The 14,184-nt window shown below is 38.8% G+C and overlaps 1 protein-coding gene across 4 annotated transcripts in view; it reads right to left on the reverse strand.

The window, feature by feature from the left end:
- Positions 1 to 611: 611 nt before the first annotated feature.
- Positions 612 to 14,184, reverse strand: part of PCGF3 (polycomb group ring finger 3) — a 50,031-nt gene continuing 36,458 nt past the window's right edge. For all 4 annotated transcript variants that reach the window (XM_027745168.2, XM_039380932.1, XM_027745167.2 and 1 more), the window contains 7 exons: positions 13,359 to 13,455; positions 8,460 to 8,515; positions 7,412 to 7,522; positions 6,805 to 6,893; positions 4,932 to 5,069; positions 3,056 to 3,136; positions 612 to 1,297 (listed from right to left, as the gene is read on the reverse strand). In XM_027745168.2, coding sequence (XP_027600969.1) covers positions 1,250 to 1,297; positions 3,056 to 3,136; positions 4,932 to 5,069; positions 6,805 to 6,893; positions 7,412 to 7,522; positions 8,460 to 8,515; positions 13,359 to 13,455 — 620 coding nt within the window. In that variant the 3' untranslated portion in view covers positions 612 to 1,249. The remainder of the gene's footprint in view (positions 1,298 to 3,055; positions 3,137 to 4,931; positions 5,070 to 6,804; positions 6,894 to 7,411; positions 7,523 to 8,459; positions 8,516 to 13,358; positions 13,456 to 14,184) is intronic.

The raw sequence follows: 14,184 nt of genomic DNA on the forward strand, positions 1-14,184 counted from the left end.
CAACTGCTGTTTTTAAAAAGCCAATTATTTCAAAAAGCCCTACAAAAAGTGCAGTGAACCCTGCTAAGTGCCATTGAGGGTGCTTTCTAGAACATATATAGTTATATGTGTATATAAATGTATGTACCCATATATACATGTGTGTGTATCACCTTGCATCCATTAGGGCTGATGCAAGCAAAATTATCAGTTAAGGCCAAAAGGTGCTAAAATAATCTTGTCTGACTCCCCCCTCCACCCTACCCTAAGTGAGCTAGGAATTGCAGTAAGGAAAATGCTATCGTTTCATCAGAAAACAGCTAAAGGAAATATAAAGCTGTTTATACTATCTAAGGAATTTTTAATCAATGAAATGAAAAGTCTGCAATACTCCCAAAGTTGTCCAAGAGCCACTATTTCAATAGCTAGTGAAAGCAAATTCTCTCTAAATTAAAAACTGATTTCTGCAAGCCACAACTACAAAAGAAATGTTTGCTTTTTAAGAAATTCACAAATCTAGCACTTGTGAGTATTTGTCATTAAATGGTGCAATTTATGCCATAGCAAAATATCAGGGCACATTAAAATCAACTGAAATTATTTCTACTACTCTTACCAAATTAACACGTATACAGAAGTATCAAAACTTTATTAAAACACAAGGTGAGGGAAAGCAATAACTGGGCAAAAATGACAAATTTATTGGTTTCCCAGATTTTCCGAAGTTTTCAATGCAGCATAATAAATTATCACCAGTCACTGTATCATTAGGTATGTTCAATGCTCTACAGAATAACTTGAATAAAGCCAATGCAATCAGGCATACTATATAAGACAATAACACTTTGCAAAAATATAGTTTTTAAAGATTCAGAATGCAAAAAGTAACTAAATGCAACTTGGTGTCAAAAGCAACATATTTAAATCACCCCACAACATTCTAACTTTTTTTCTGTGTAACTGTAAGAGACAAATCAGGCTGAGCTACATGGAACTGTGAAGTGTTTTCAGTATCTGTAAACTTAATGCTGGTAGTGTCTTGTTGAGTTGAGACTTCTTTCTTCCGTACAAAAAAAAAAGTATAAATATTTTCTGCCCAGGAGTCTAGGTTACACATCCATAGAAGAAATATTCAGGACAGTCCACTATGAAAGCCCTCGTCTTCCAAAATTACTCGGCTGGTTTGTGTGATGTGATTAGTGATGCACTAAGAAGGTGCCAGATGATAGTCTCTGCAAAAAACTCTGTCCAGAAGGACAATAAAGTTCTCTTACAGCAAGTCCATTTTGGGTCTATAATGTAGCAGTAGAGGTGCTTTCTGCAAGACAGAAATATCAGGTTAGTCAAGAAACAAACTCAGAACTGATCTACTCAGTAGGTAAATCTGCTATTTCATAAGCTAAATCTTCAATGAAAGACCAGAACAGCTATCTGATCTGTCAAAAATTCACCAAGACAAAGACAAGATGCAACTTCATCTATGGGGTTCAAACAAGAGATAAAGAATCATTTCCTCTTTGTCTCAGGAGCAGATCTGTTTTACTTGGAAAACTCATTCCCAGTAAAGGACATGTCCAGGAAGCAGCATAAGAGTACGTGGTACGTCACGTTTCACAGCTCTGGCTTGATTCCTCTTCTGTGAAAGTGTCCACTGATTTTTTTTTTACGAATAGCTAAACTTCTAACAACCATGACATCCTGCACCACGGATTTCTGTGTCTCATGAAAACAATTACTTCTGTTTGGTTTTGCTGGACCTCCCACCTCTCAGTGTCATTTTACATCCCCAACGTCTTTCACTTGAGAAGGCAGTTTATAGTTCTCCCTTCTCCGTATTACTCACAGTTTTACAGATCTCTCTGATAAAGGTGAAGAGTAGACTGTACAGACGCACATCGATTTGATGCTCCTGTGTGGTTCTCCCCCTAGCTCCCACATCCTAACCTTTGCTTTGTATCCTTTTATTTACACCTACATTCAGCTTCAGGTGTTAATCACGTCACTCCGAATTGTAAAGGCTTCATCCAATACTTTATCTAATCAACTTGTGTTCACTGACCTAAATGACCACAATGCTGCCAGTGCACTGTTACTGAAATACTCGAATCCATTTCCAGGTCATTCAGAAACATCGTACGAAACGGATTCCAGTAGGATTCCACTTGCAACATTTCTGCATTTTTACCTCTGATCACTGACTTTATCCTGTGACTTTTATGTAAGTTAATTGTTTTTCTACTCCAAGACAGAAAAATGCTTCTCTATTCCCACCTGCACCTCTTACAGATATGCACCTAAAGCCATCAAGTGGTTTTACCTCAGTGTACACTGTACACTCAGAATGTGTTGCTTGTCCACTACAAATCCTAACTTCTTGTTCAAATATCCCCACATATACATACACTGACTCTCTTCAGAGTTGACTTGCCTCCTAAGTGCTCCATTTTGCTATTCATCCTTACCACTTCACTTGAGGTCCCATTATTAATGCGATAAGTGATATTCAGAGTGAATTCCCAAGTTTACTATTCCATTGCAAGGAAGTTTTTTAAAGAAACCCCAGTGAGCAAGTCAAAGATGCACTAAAATATTTTTACCATGCCTGTTTATGCCTACTAAGTGCTTCTTGAAGTCTCCTTAACTAGGATAGATAAACACTGCTATTACCATTTCTTCTTTAAAAGTTAAATTCCCTTCTTGAGGTACAGAAGAGCACTGTGTTGAAAACTTCTGTCTTTTCTGCATCAGCTCCCCCACCTATGTGGACTAAAACCTGTTTTACCTGAAATGGTTAAAAATAATACTTTCTTGTAGCTTACACTTCCTCTGCCAGACTTGATAATTTGACTTCTGATGTAGTGCTCCCTTTTTCCTTGCAATTAATACTTAATACTCCTTTCCTTCATTTTCTTGGAAACAAATTAATACTTGGGTGCTTCAGGATGCTGTATCAGATATTTATAAACGTATCTTTTTATCTAGTTTGCAGTTACTGCAGTACAGTCCCAAATCATACCTATTTTATAAACATTTCATTTGGCCAGTTCATTATTTACTTGGAACCACTGTGTCATACCTTAAATCTCCATCTAGTAACAACTACAAACTTGAGTGTGTGGTCTTTGCCAAGAATCTCTTCATTGCATAATATGTCCAGCTGACAAAACAAAGGTGACAGTTAATTCACAGGGACATGGTACATGAAACAACATATTTCAGATAATACTACAAATGTTTGACAATACTTTTTTATTTGAATATACTGTACCTTTTCATCTTGCATTTGCTCTGCAGACAAAAATAATACCAGGAAAGAAAAGATAACATCTGCTCTCAACATAAAGTGCTGAAAGACCATGTCTGTGCCTACCTAGGAATTACTGTGTGATCTGGACTTAACTGCTTCATTTACCTTCCCAAGCAATACTAACGCCCTTTCCTGAAAGCTTTACATGCTTTTAAAAAGGTCCAGTAAAATGAGCAAGGAGACAGAAATCTCAAAGACCACTGTTATTTAACGTACTACGAAAATTTTTTTACCTTTTCTGGTATTTTGCCAGTCAGGTGGCATCATGAACTAAAAACAGGGAACATGCATGAAAACAGAAAATTCCACCAAGGTGGCTTATATCACAACACTTTACCACACAGCTCAGAAAGGCCTGAATGTGCATGCAGTCCACTTACCTGGCAGTAACTCAAACCTACAATAGCCTAAAGCAAGCAAACAAGCTTAAATCCTTCTACTTATCTACCTGTTGCTTGTTACCAGTACAGTAATTACACTATGATTTATGTACTCTTAAGAAGGTAGGAAGGGATAGCAAAGGAATAAACAGTATTCCCAAAAGCTTTTACTTCAGTAAAAGCCAAGTAGGTTGTTAAATCACAGACTGGCAAAGTGCATTGGAGGGCTTAACTACTCATACCAAAAAAAAATAAAAAACCAAAACATGCCCCTTTGAGCAATCATTGTAGCTATGCAGCTGCTGGGCTACAGCCAGGAGTCAACCATTTCCAAGCCAGCTGAGGATAAGACAGGATATACTGCTGTGTTTCAGGAAGACTGGCAGTGCTTGGGGGCATATTCCAATCAGTGTTGGTTTGAAGTGAACAGAAGCTAGGAAGGAAGGAAAAGTTACAGAGATGCAAATTCACTGTTGACAAGTCTGAGCAGAAAGATGTTGACACATTGGACTGGATAGCACATGAGTTGATTTGAATGAAAAGTCTTCAGTGAATCAGTGTAATAACATGGAATTCAGAGATGTCAAGCTGAGAGTCAACTGAGATGTCCAGAGACTGTGACCAAGGCCTAGTAAAGTGGCAAACAGAGGCTGGCTTCATAGTTTGCCACCGTTATTTTTTTAATCTGATCTAGAAGAGCAAAGAATTGCCTTTCTGTACCTTTCACCATAAATTTTTCCGATGGTTTCAAGTATCCCCTGCAAAGGCAGGGAAAAGTAGGTGTCTGGCAACACTCTGGTTGTGGCAGGCAGCAACTTCAGTTGAGCTTCACTGGGAGCACAGAAAGGAACAAAGTCTTTGCGGTGCTTTCTCTTAAGCTGGGCTTCAGTAGCATTAAAGTGTTTTTTTTTTCACTGCCTGACCCCTGCACAAAGTGTGAACTCTCTGAAAGGGTGGGGGTTATACCTAACTACAAAGCATTTTACCAGAGTCCATTTCAACACATGTGGAAGCACATAACCAAGCCTTTTAGCTCAACTATTTATAGATGGACATGAAAAGATGCACTGCAAACTAAGTGGCAAGTCCTGTACAGACCCAAGAAAGAACAAGAAAATGGCTATATAAAATAATTCAAGAAGCAGTGTATGCCTCTATTTTCTGAAAATAAAATCAGACTAAAAGACATTAATTTGCAAAGCAACAAACCCACCCCTTAAAAGCTTTCGTATATGTAGATTTATTTTTAAAAATTAACATGTTACCTCGTTAAAAGAAGAAAGGTTGAGTTTTTTGGCAATGAACTTCTTTAGATGCAAAACTGTTGCTTGTGCTGAGCAACGAATCCATTTTCGTTTCAATCCACGCAATTTGCTGCTATTGCACTCCAAGCAGATGCTTACCTTCAGGAAAAAGCAAACAATCAGGAGCTGGCTGGAATAATTTTCTGCAATCCCCATAATGTATTCCACATGCAGTTTTTATTAATACAATAAAGTCAAGAAGCACAGTACCAGTAGTCCTTAAACTGAAATGCCTTTAAAAAAAAAACAACAACATTTTCTAACATCTTGTAAGCTGAGTGATAAGCAGTAGACAAAAAAAGTTCAAGAAAGAATTTCTGATGTTGGAACAAGGCTGCTTCATCCCAAATTCATAGGTTGTCAGCAGTGCAAGAGGAGCATATGTTAAAAGTTAGAGCAACATAAACGGTAAAAATAACCATTGACAATTTTAATAATTACTTCTAATATCTTATTTTTAATGCAACCGCTAAATTCAGTTTAAAGTAGAATTTTAACACATTTAAATGAGAATTTAAACTTTAAAAAGAATAGAAAAATAGTAGAAATACAAATACTATTAAAAAATTTTCAAGTTCTAAATATTACCCCCCCCAGGAGGGAGGGATAATATTTAGAAATTCTCATGTCTTTTCCATCCAGCTATTCATTAATTAGTCTAACCCCTGTGATTATATACTTTATGCACTAAATGGATCTAGTGACAGGTACAATCCCTTTGAAAGTTCCCTTATGTGGCAGTTGAAAAGAAAATTAACCTAAGCTAGAGTTACTCTGAACACACATCGCAGGACAACATGAAAGGGATGCCTTTTTTGTTCCAAAAGGAGTTTTCACCTTCAGACGTGCTTTGTCTCCAAAACTTAACAGTGGGTTTCCGAGCTTTTACACTATTTTTAAGGTATAGGGTTAACACTGACTCAGCATTAGAGATTGAAAACAAGATAAATAAATAGTAAGTTACTAAAAGTGCTGCCAAGGAAACCTCCCTGTCCAACCATCCAAGACCCACTCTGGCAGTCATACTTGCATGACTTGAGCTGGGACGGAAGACCCTTCGCAGCTACACACCCCACTCCTTACCAGCCCAACCCCAGGTTTCCCATAGCAGAGTCTCAGATGTCCCAATCCTTAAAATAATTTAATCTTGGTGGGTGCAGTAACTAAATAACAAAAGGACAACTGGAGTTGGTGCCTCCAAGGAGGGACCCCGAACAAAGCAACCCCTGGGCTTTTATACCCTCACAGTCTAAGCACACCTAAGTCTGGGGGTCATTGGCTCCTGCTGTGTCTCAGTGTCTGGTCACCTGGCTGGGTCACAGGTCCCTTTGCCCTTTGTTAAGCAAAGGGTCGACAGTTCCTGGCCTGTTGCCTCGGGCTCCCAGCCAGAGCTCAACCTTCAGCTCCCACTGCAGCTGCACACGGAGCTACCGGTGCTGAATGTGTTCTTTAGCAGTGCAAAATGTTTAATTCATAATTACAGATACACATTCAGCTCAACGTATCACAGTAACACTGAGATACACTCCTTCAGAAGGTGAGGCAAATTACCTGGATTTGTTATGAAAGCTAATAAATACTTTGGAAACTCAAACAGTCAGAACTATCAAATCTTAATGCAAATGTCTTTAATGTATTCTTTGTTCCTTCCAAAACCCAAAGGTAAAAAACCTCAGGCTTACAAAAAAGCATTGGACAAACTGCACCTTACTGTATCGGAGAACAGAAAAAGCAGCTTGAAACAGTTATTTTCTTCTCTGTTAGATTACCAAAGTTAGCTTATCAAAGCACTACAGCTAAAACACAAGATAAAACTAGAGTCCTATAAGCTCACCTGTTCGTCACTTCGGTGGTAGTCATTATCTTCCTCCTGTTTTTCCTCTGAAGTTTCTTTATTTAAATTTTCATCTGCTTTAGTTTCACCTTAGATAAAAAACCCCAGACATATATGTTTTTTACATATATATATATATATATAATTTTCATATATAAGACCCAGAAATACTCAGCAGCAGTTTATAATGCTAATACAATTAAAACAGCCCAGTTCAGGATTGCAATATAGAATAAACTTTGCCTTTCCCCTTATCAGCTTAGGCAAAACTAGCAGCCAACAGCCTGTCAACATCAAAGAGGGGAATACCTGTGGAGCACAACCTTCAGTTCCACAGTGAGCAGCCCAGCAGCCAGGCAATTTCACAGTCCCCATGCAGGCACTGCTGTGGAGACCGACTGCCACAAGCCATGTGCCATGACCAGCTGAAAACAAAGACTCTGTGCACAAAAAAGGGACAAAGCAACAATTCTATGCTCACTGCATTCTTCACTGTTATGAAATAATTGTGACTGCAATACACTAACTAGGCACGCCTCCAACAGGTCTGTTCATCAATCTACTAGCCATCACCCAACAAAGACAGAGTAAATAAAGGACCATTTACCATTTCGATGAGAATCTAGGTGCTGTTTTGTGGAACATGTCTCCCCTTTGATGTCCCCTGGAACTTCCATGCCCAGTTTGTGATAAAACTCCCTTTGCTTTTTCATTTCCGCTGTTTAAAATTGCAAATATTAATCCCTGTAATAAAGTTCTAATGCAATATTTATGAAGTTATTCCAAATCCCTTCCCTCTTATGGATCGCCAGCAAGTAGTGGTGTTGTTATTATTTACTATCTTCTATCTCTGCTATTGTATCAAGTCATGCCTCAGAGCTTATTTTTCAGAGTTAGAATACCATAAAGTCATTTGCATAGCTACTACTGTAGCATTCCTACTAGAATGAGATGGCATTTAAAATACTGTAGTTACTTTTGAATATCCACCCACAACATTTCAGTCAAACCACTGGTTTTGAATTTTTATTTACAGTTCTGATTTCCAATATCCTAGAAATAATTTTTAAATAACCTATTTAATCTTACTGATGTTTGAAAATGTTCTGTTTTTTCAGCTTAAACTGATTAAAATCCTCTATCTAAATGAAAGTTTTAACACACATTAAGACAAAAAGATCACATTTCTATAAAGTACTTCTTTAGTTAAAACACATCTAGTGCCAAAGAGGATTACGAAAACACAAAATAAAGTTCCCTGATAAGGACTCACAGAATTGCAGAAACTAAAAGCTTTTCTGCCTTTTACCTCTGAGAATTCTAGAAAGCTCGCACAGCAGGTTTAAGTACACAGTTTAACAAAACCAAATCAGTTATGGTGTGCCAACACTCAAAAGATAAACAACTATTCCACCTTACATAATAGTGCTTTCGGAAGAAATATCCCATGTTGCCTCCCACCACCCCCACACTGAATTGCTGCTAGTACAGGTATGAAATGAATCATTAAAAATTACACAGATGAAAGAATATAGTTTTCCATTGTATTTTTCTTCAGTTGTCCTCCGTTTTTCATCACTTGAAACTTTCTTTTATCTTTATGTTAAAAAAGTATGTGCAAACTGACCTCCAGAAAAGGCCATGCCACAACTTACCTTCTTGGAGGCCTGGCACAAGTTTGTAAACAATATCTTGCATTGTTCTGTCATGACTAGCAAGAAGAAAAACAAAATCAAAAGCTTAAGTCAACCTTCTTGATTCAAAACATTTCTCTTTAAAAAGTTTAGGGTAAATTCACCTAAGACGAATTTCACTTCTCAAATCAAGACTTCTATCAAACCAGAAAGGACAGTGACATAAAATAAATTATGAAAAAGTACAGTCTAAGACAAAAACCAAATGGAAGTTTGAGAAAGAATAGTCTGTGGAGGAAATCAACCCATGGGATATGACCCCCAACATCAAGACAAGTATGTCACTAATAATCTCAAAATTCTTAGACAACTTTGAGGTAAACTCATTTTTATTACAAAAGAACCAAGGGATAGCCTATTTCTCACCCTTACAGACTCATCTCTACTAGGCTTCTCTAAAACGCATGAGAACAGTTGACAGAAAAAGACCACGACAATTAAATATTACTTTGCTCTTAAAAGACAGCATTTTGACTGTGAGAAACATTGTGTAGCTAAGTAGCCTGTACAGGTAGTGAAACTCGAGCAGTGGGACCAGTTAAGATTCTACACTTTAATTCCCAGCTCATCTAGATAAAATTCTGTTCTAGTCTAAAATAAGTCACTGTCTGAAAGAAATTAAGTATTACCCTAAATTCCAATTATTAACTTACCCTAAACTCCAATTAGTAACTATTATCAGAAGCATTTCAAGTGTCTGTCTTGGCTGCTGCAATGTCATTACCCCAAAAGAGTTAGCAATATCAAACTCTGAGTCTGACTTAAACAGAAGAGGCTTACGAGAGCAGTCTCAGGCTTCTCGTCCCCTGACATGAGCACTTCAAAGCAGTGGAGATCAATGAACAAGTAAAGAAATGATGGTAGATCAACACATTTACAACCAGTAATTATTTTAAGTAGCACTACAAGAAGAATCAAAATACCAATAGTTCTTAATTCATGTCATTTCAACCAGTAGCAATCTCATTGGCACAGGCTGGGATTATTAAGTGCCACAAGTGCCACGTACGGATTGCAGACACATCACCAAAAATGTTTCAACAAAAATAAGTAAATAAGACATCACTAACAGATCAGAGGTGAGAATTTGGGGGTTGGAACCAGATGAACTAGACGACCTTTGGTGATCATTTTTTTTTTTAACCTAGATGAACTATATGATCTTCAAGGTCCCTTACAACCCAATTTTATGATTCTATTTAACAGCATTAAGAAATGTGAAAAAGGAGATGCATTTGGTTTACCTATTTTCCAGACACAGGGAGATGAATAGAGGAGCTACATTTTAAGACAGCTTGTGAAACTCCTGTCAATTCTTTATTTAAAAGGATTCCATAAATGTATCCAAAAGCAGTCTGGACAAAGCCTGTTTCAGTTTTGAAGGGGCAATATTTTACAACTAGTTCAAGCAGCACTTGAAGCATATTCAACAACCAAGTAACAAATTGCTTTGCAGGTATTCTCAATTTGATGCTGTTTCCTGGTCCCTTTTTGCACAGGAAACAGGCAATGGTATACTCTTGTGGTATTACAGAAGGCAAATGTTGTCTTATATGTAATTTATTCATTCTTGCCTATTTTCACCTACTTGTCCCTTTAATTATACACTCATACAAAATATTATCAGTGTATCATATAACACATTATCAGTGTACACCATTATTCTTTAACTCCAGAGGCTCCTGAATGAGGATGAGCTTAAGCCATGTAAGTGTGTATAAAACATTGACAGTTTTCTGTGAAGGTGCAACCCGACTCCCTTGCTACAAGCATTGCTTCAGAAATTGTTACAGAACTGAGAAAGGCACGTGGGAAAATGCTACTGATAAATGCAAACTCTTTATAAAGGTAGATAAAACACTACTTGTTATGCAGTAGCTAATGCAAACATACTGTCACAACTATTTTCATCAGCAAGAGTTACTATACCGCAGTAAAATGAAAAGAAAGCACTCAAGGAAAAGAAAAACTAACAAAAAGACTTGGTAAAAAAAGAAGGAAACTGGTGAAAAATACTAAATTCGTATTAGAGATCAAAACAGAACAAAGGACAAGGTCATCCATTCTAGAGATTAATGCCACTGGTCTAATATTTTTGCTGCCATACTGCTGCCTTAAACAATGCAGAAGGTTCTTGGAATGCACTGATGGTAACTTCCTTCTCCAAGCAATAGAGAAGCCAACAAGGAGAGATGTTACCCCGGACCTTGTTCTCACCAACACGGAGAGGCTGGTGGGGAATATGAAGCCTAAGGCCAGTGTGGGCTGCAGTGACCATGAAATGTTGGAGTTTGACACCTTTAGGGGAGTGAGGAGGGTGCACAGCAAGTTCACTACCCTGGGGTTCACAAGAGCCAACTTTGGCCTCTTCAGGGATCTGCTTGGTAGGGTACCATGAGAAAAAGCCCTGGAGGGAAGAGGGGCTCAAGAACACTGGTTGATATTCAAGGATCACCTCCTCCAAGCTCAGGAGTGATGCAGCCCAATAAAGAAGAAGTCAGTAAAAAATGTCAGGAGATTTTCATGGATGAACAAGGAACCCCTGGACAAACACAAACATATGAAGAAAGCCTGCAGAGGGCAGAAGTAAGGACAAATAGCCTGGGAGGAGTACAGAGAAACTGTCCAAGCAGCCACAGATAACGTTAGGAGAACTAAAGCTGTGACAGAATTAATTCTGTCCAGGGACATCAAGGGCAACAAGAAATGTGGGCTCTTTCTGGCAGTAAGTAGGAGACCCGGTTACCTGGGATGCAGAGAAAGGTAAAGTTACTCAATGACTTTTTTTGCTCCAGTCTTCATCATTAAGTGCTCCAGCCACACTGCCCAAGTTGCAGATGGCAAAGGCAGAGACTGGGAGAATGAAGAACGACCCACTGTAGAAGACCAGGTTCAAGACCATCTATGGAATCTGAAGTCCAGGGGACCTGATGGGTCCTCAGGGGACTGCTGAGGAAGTAGCTAAGCCACTATCCACTGTACTTGAGAAGTTGTGGCAGTCCAGTAAGTTTCCCACTGAAAGTAAAACAGGAAATGCAACCCAATTCATAAAAACGGAAATAAGTAAGACCTGGGGAATTATCAGCCAGCCAGTCTCACCTCAGTGCCCAGTAAGATCATGAAGCAGATCTCCTGTAAACTATGCAAACACACATGGAAAATAAGGAGGTGATTGGCAACAGCCAACAAGGCTTTCCCTAAGGGCAAATCATGTCTGACAAATTTGGCCCTCTATGATGGGGTTACAGAGGTGGTGGATGAGGAAAAAGTGACTGACGTCATCTTCCTGGACTCATGCAAAATATTTGACACTGTCCTGAATGACATCCTTGTCTTTACACTGCAGAGACATGGATTTGACAGATGGAGCACTTGGTGGATAAGGAATTGCCTGGATGGTCACACTCAAGAGAGCTGTGATCAATGTCTCAAAATCCAAGAGAAGACCAGTGACAAGTGGTGTTCCTCAGGGTCAGTAATGCCACCGGCGCTGTTTAGCAAATTTGTCAGCAAAATGGACAGTGGGATCGAGTGCACCCTTAGCGAGTTTTCCAAAAACACCAAGTGCAGTGGAATGGTCAAGAACATTGGAGGGAAGGGATGCTATTCAGGCTTAGAAGGTGGGTCCATGTGAAGCTCATGAAGTTCAACAAGGTCAAGTGGCACCTGGGTGCTGGCAAACCCAAGCACAAATACAGGCTGGGCAGAGAATGGACTGAGAACAGGCCTGAAGACAAGGACTTGGGGGTGTTGGCAGATGAGAAACTCATCCTGACCCAACAATGTGGGCTTCCAGTCCACAAAGCCTACTGCATCCTGGGCTGTATCAAAAAAAAATATGGCCAGCAGGTCGAAGGAGGTGATTCTGACCCTCTACTCTGCTCTCACGAGACCCTACCTTGGAGTTCTGCATTCAGCTGTGGGGCCCTCGGAATACAAAGGACGTGGGCCTGTTGGAGCGAGTCCAGAGCAGGGTCATGAAAATGATGAGAGGGATGGACCTCCTCTCCTGTGAAGACAAGCTGAGAGAGCTGGGGATTACAGAGCTGGACAAAGAAGGTTCCAGGGAGAACTTAGAGCAGCCTTTGAGTACCTGAATGCAGCCTACAAGAGAGCTGAAGAGGGACTTTTTACAAGGCCACGTAGTGACAGGACAAGGGGAAATGGCTTTAAACTGAAAGAGGGCAGGTGTAGATTAGATAATAAATAGAAATTCTTCACCATGAGAGTTTGAGCCACTGGAATAGGTTACAGAGAGAAGCTGTGGATGCCCCACCCCTGGAAGTGTTCAGCCCAGGCTCTATGGAACTTTGAGTAACCTGATCTAGAAGAAGGTGTCCCTGCCCATGGCAGGGAACTACATGACTTCTAAGGCCCCTTCCAATTTGACCCATTCTATGATGATTTTATGATATTCTTACCTGCTCCTATGACCTAAACAGACCTTTGAAAGATTAACTGAATGACAGTGATGAAAATTATTTCTCTCATTACTGTGAGACACTGAAAAGCACTGTTCAACTAAGAATAATTATTGAGGATTTTGTAAAAGTGCAATTTCTACAAACGTTTCATACAACCCAAGCATACAAAATGTGGAATGACTAAATCTTATTAAAATCAAACAAATTAAACAGTGAAGTGCATACTTTGCTTGTTTTTAACTCTAGAAGAAGCTGCCATGCTAAGGAGTTGCAAATTCATAGCAAAGTTTGATCCTGTATCTCCTCAATCACCTTCAAACTTCCTTTTAAATGTTTAATATGATGATAAGCAAGAAAGAAAATCTGGGAAAATCTGTATTAAAGGAGATGAACCAGTTTAGAGTGAAACTACTTGCCCTTCTGCTTTTATACTTACCCAATATACTGTAATGGGTGGCTCTGATGTATAACAATTCTACAGGTTGGACAAGTGTTGTTTTCCTCCAAATATTTCACTAGGCAGCTTCTACAGACTGATAACAAAGACATTCACAATTAAAAAGTAATAAAAGTAGCATAATAAAAGTTTGTTTTTCTGAAGTCACAGAAATGCACCTTACTGAAATCTACACAAAGCTCATTTTTTTTCCCACCGTATATGCACGACGTTTAATCATGCAGAATACAGTTTTCATTATCTTTCATTAATTTTTTTTCATACAGGAAACTAGAATTAAGGCATTCGTGCCTATACAAAACCTTCCTAATACAGCATATAACATAAGATCCCACCCTTAAAATTTGCTAGAGCAATTTCTAGCAGCTCAACATTCAGTTTGCATGGCCAACATTACAGGAACTGTACACCATTAAGATACTAAGCATATTTGCTTTAACCAAGGTTTGTTCCACATATGGAACAAACATGTGTGGTGGCAATGAACCCGATGCAAAAAAAAATATTCCAAAGCTGAGTACTTTCTTAAGAGAACAAAAAACTTTCAGAAAATGGATAACCAGGTGTTATTTTACTCCTAGCTTTCACAGAGTACACAACAGCTAAGCTTCCACCAGAAAAAAAAAAAAAATTACATTCACAGACCTTCAGTATTAGTAAAATGCCTGGGAGGGAGCTCCCAAAGTAGTCATTCGTTATAAAGCTGCATGCTTCCAGAACTGTTTCCATATGCATACATGCAATCACTCGTATCTCTTTCACAGGGAACTATCTACACTCCACTCTCCTCTGTCCTGCCCCAAAA

This window comes from Pipra filicauda, unplaced genomic scaffold (assembly GCF_003945595.2).
Source record: "Pipra filicauda isolate LSUMZ 115617 unplaced genomic scaffold, ASM394559v2 scaffold208_size1342795_pilon, whole genome shotgun sequence".
Taxonomy (NCBI): domain Eukaryota; kingdom Metazoa; phylum Chordata; class Aves; order Passeriformes; family Pipridae; genus Pipra; species Pipra filicauda.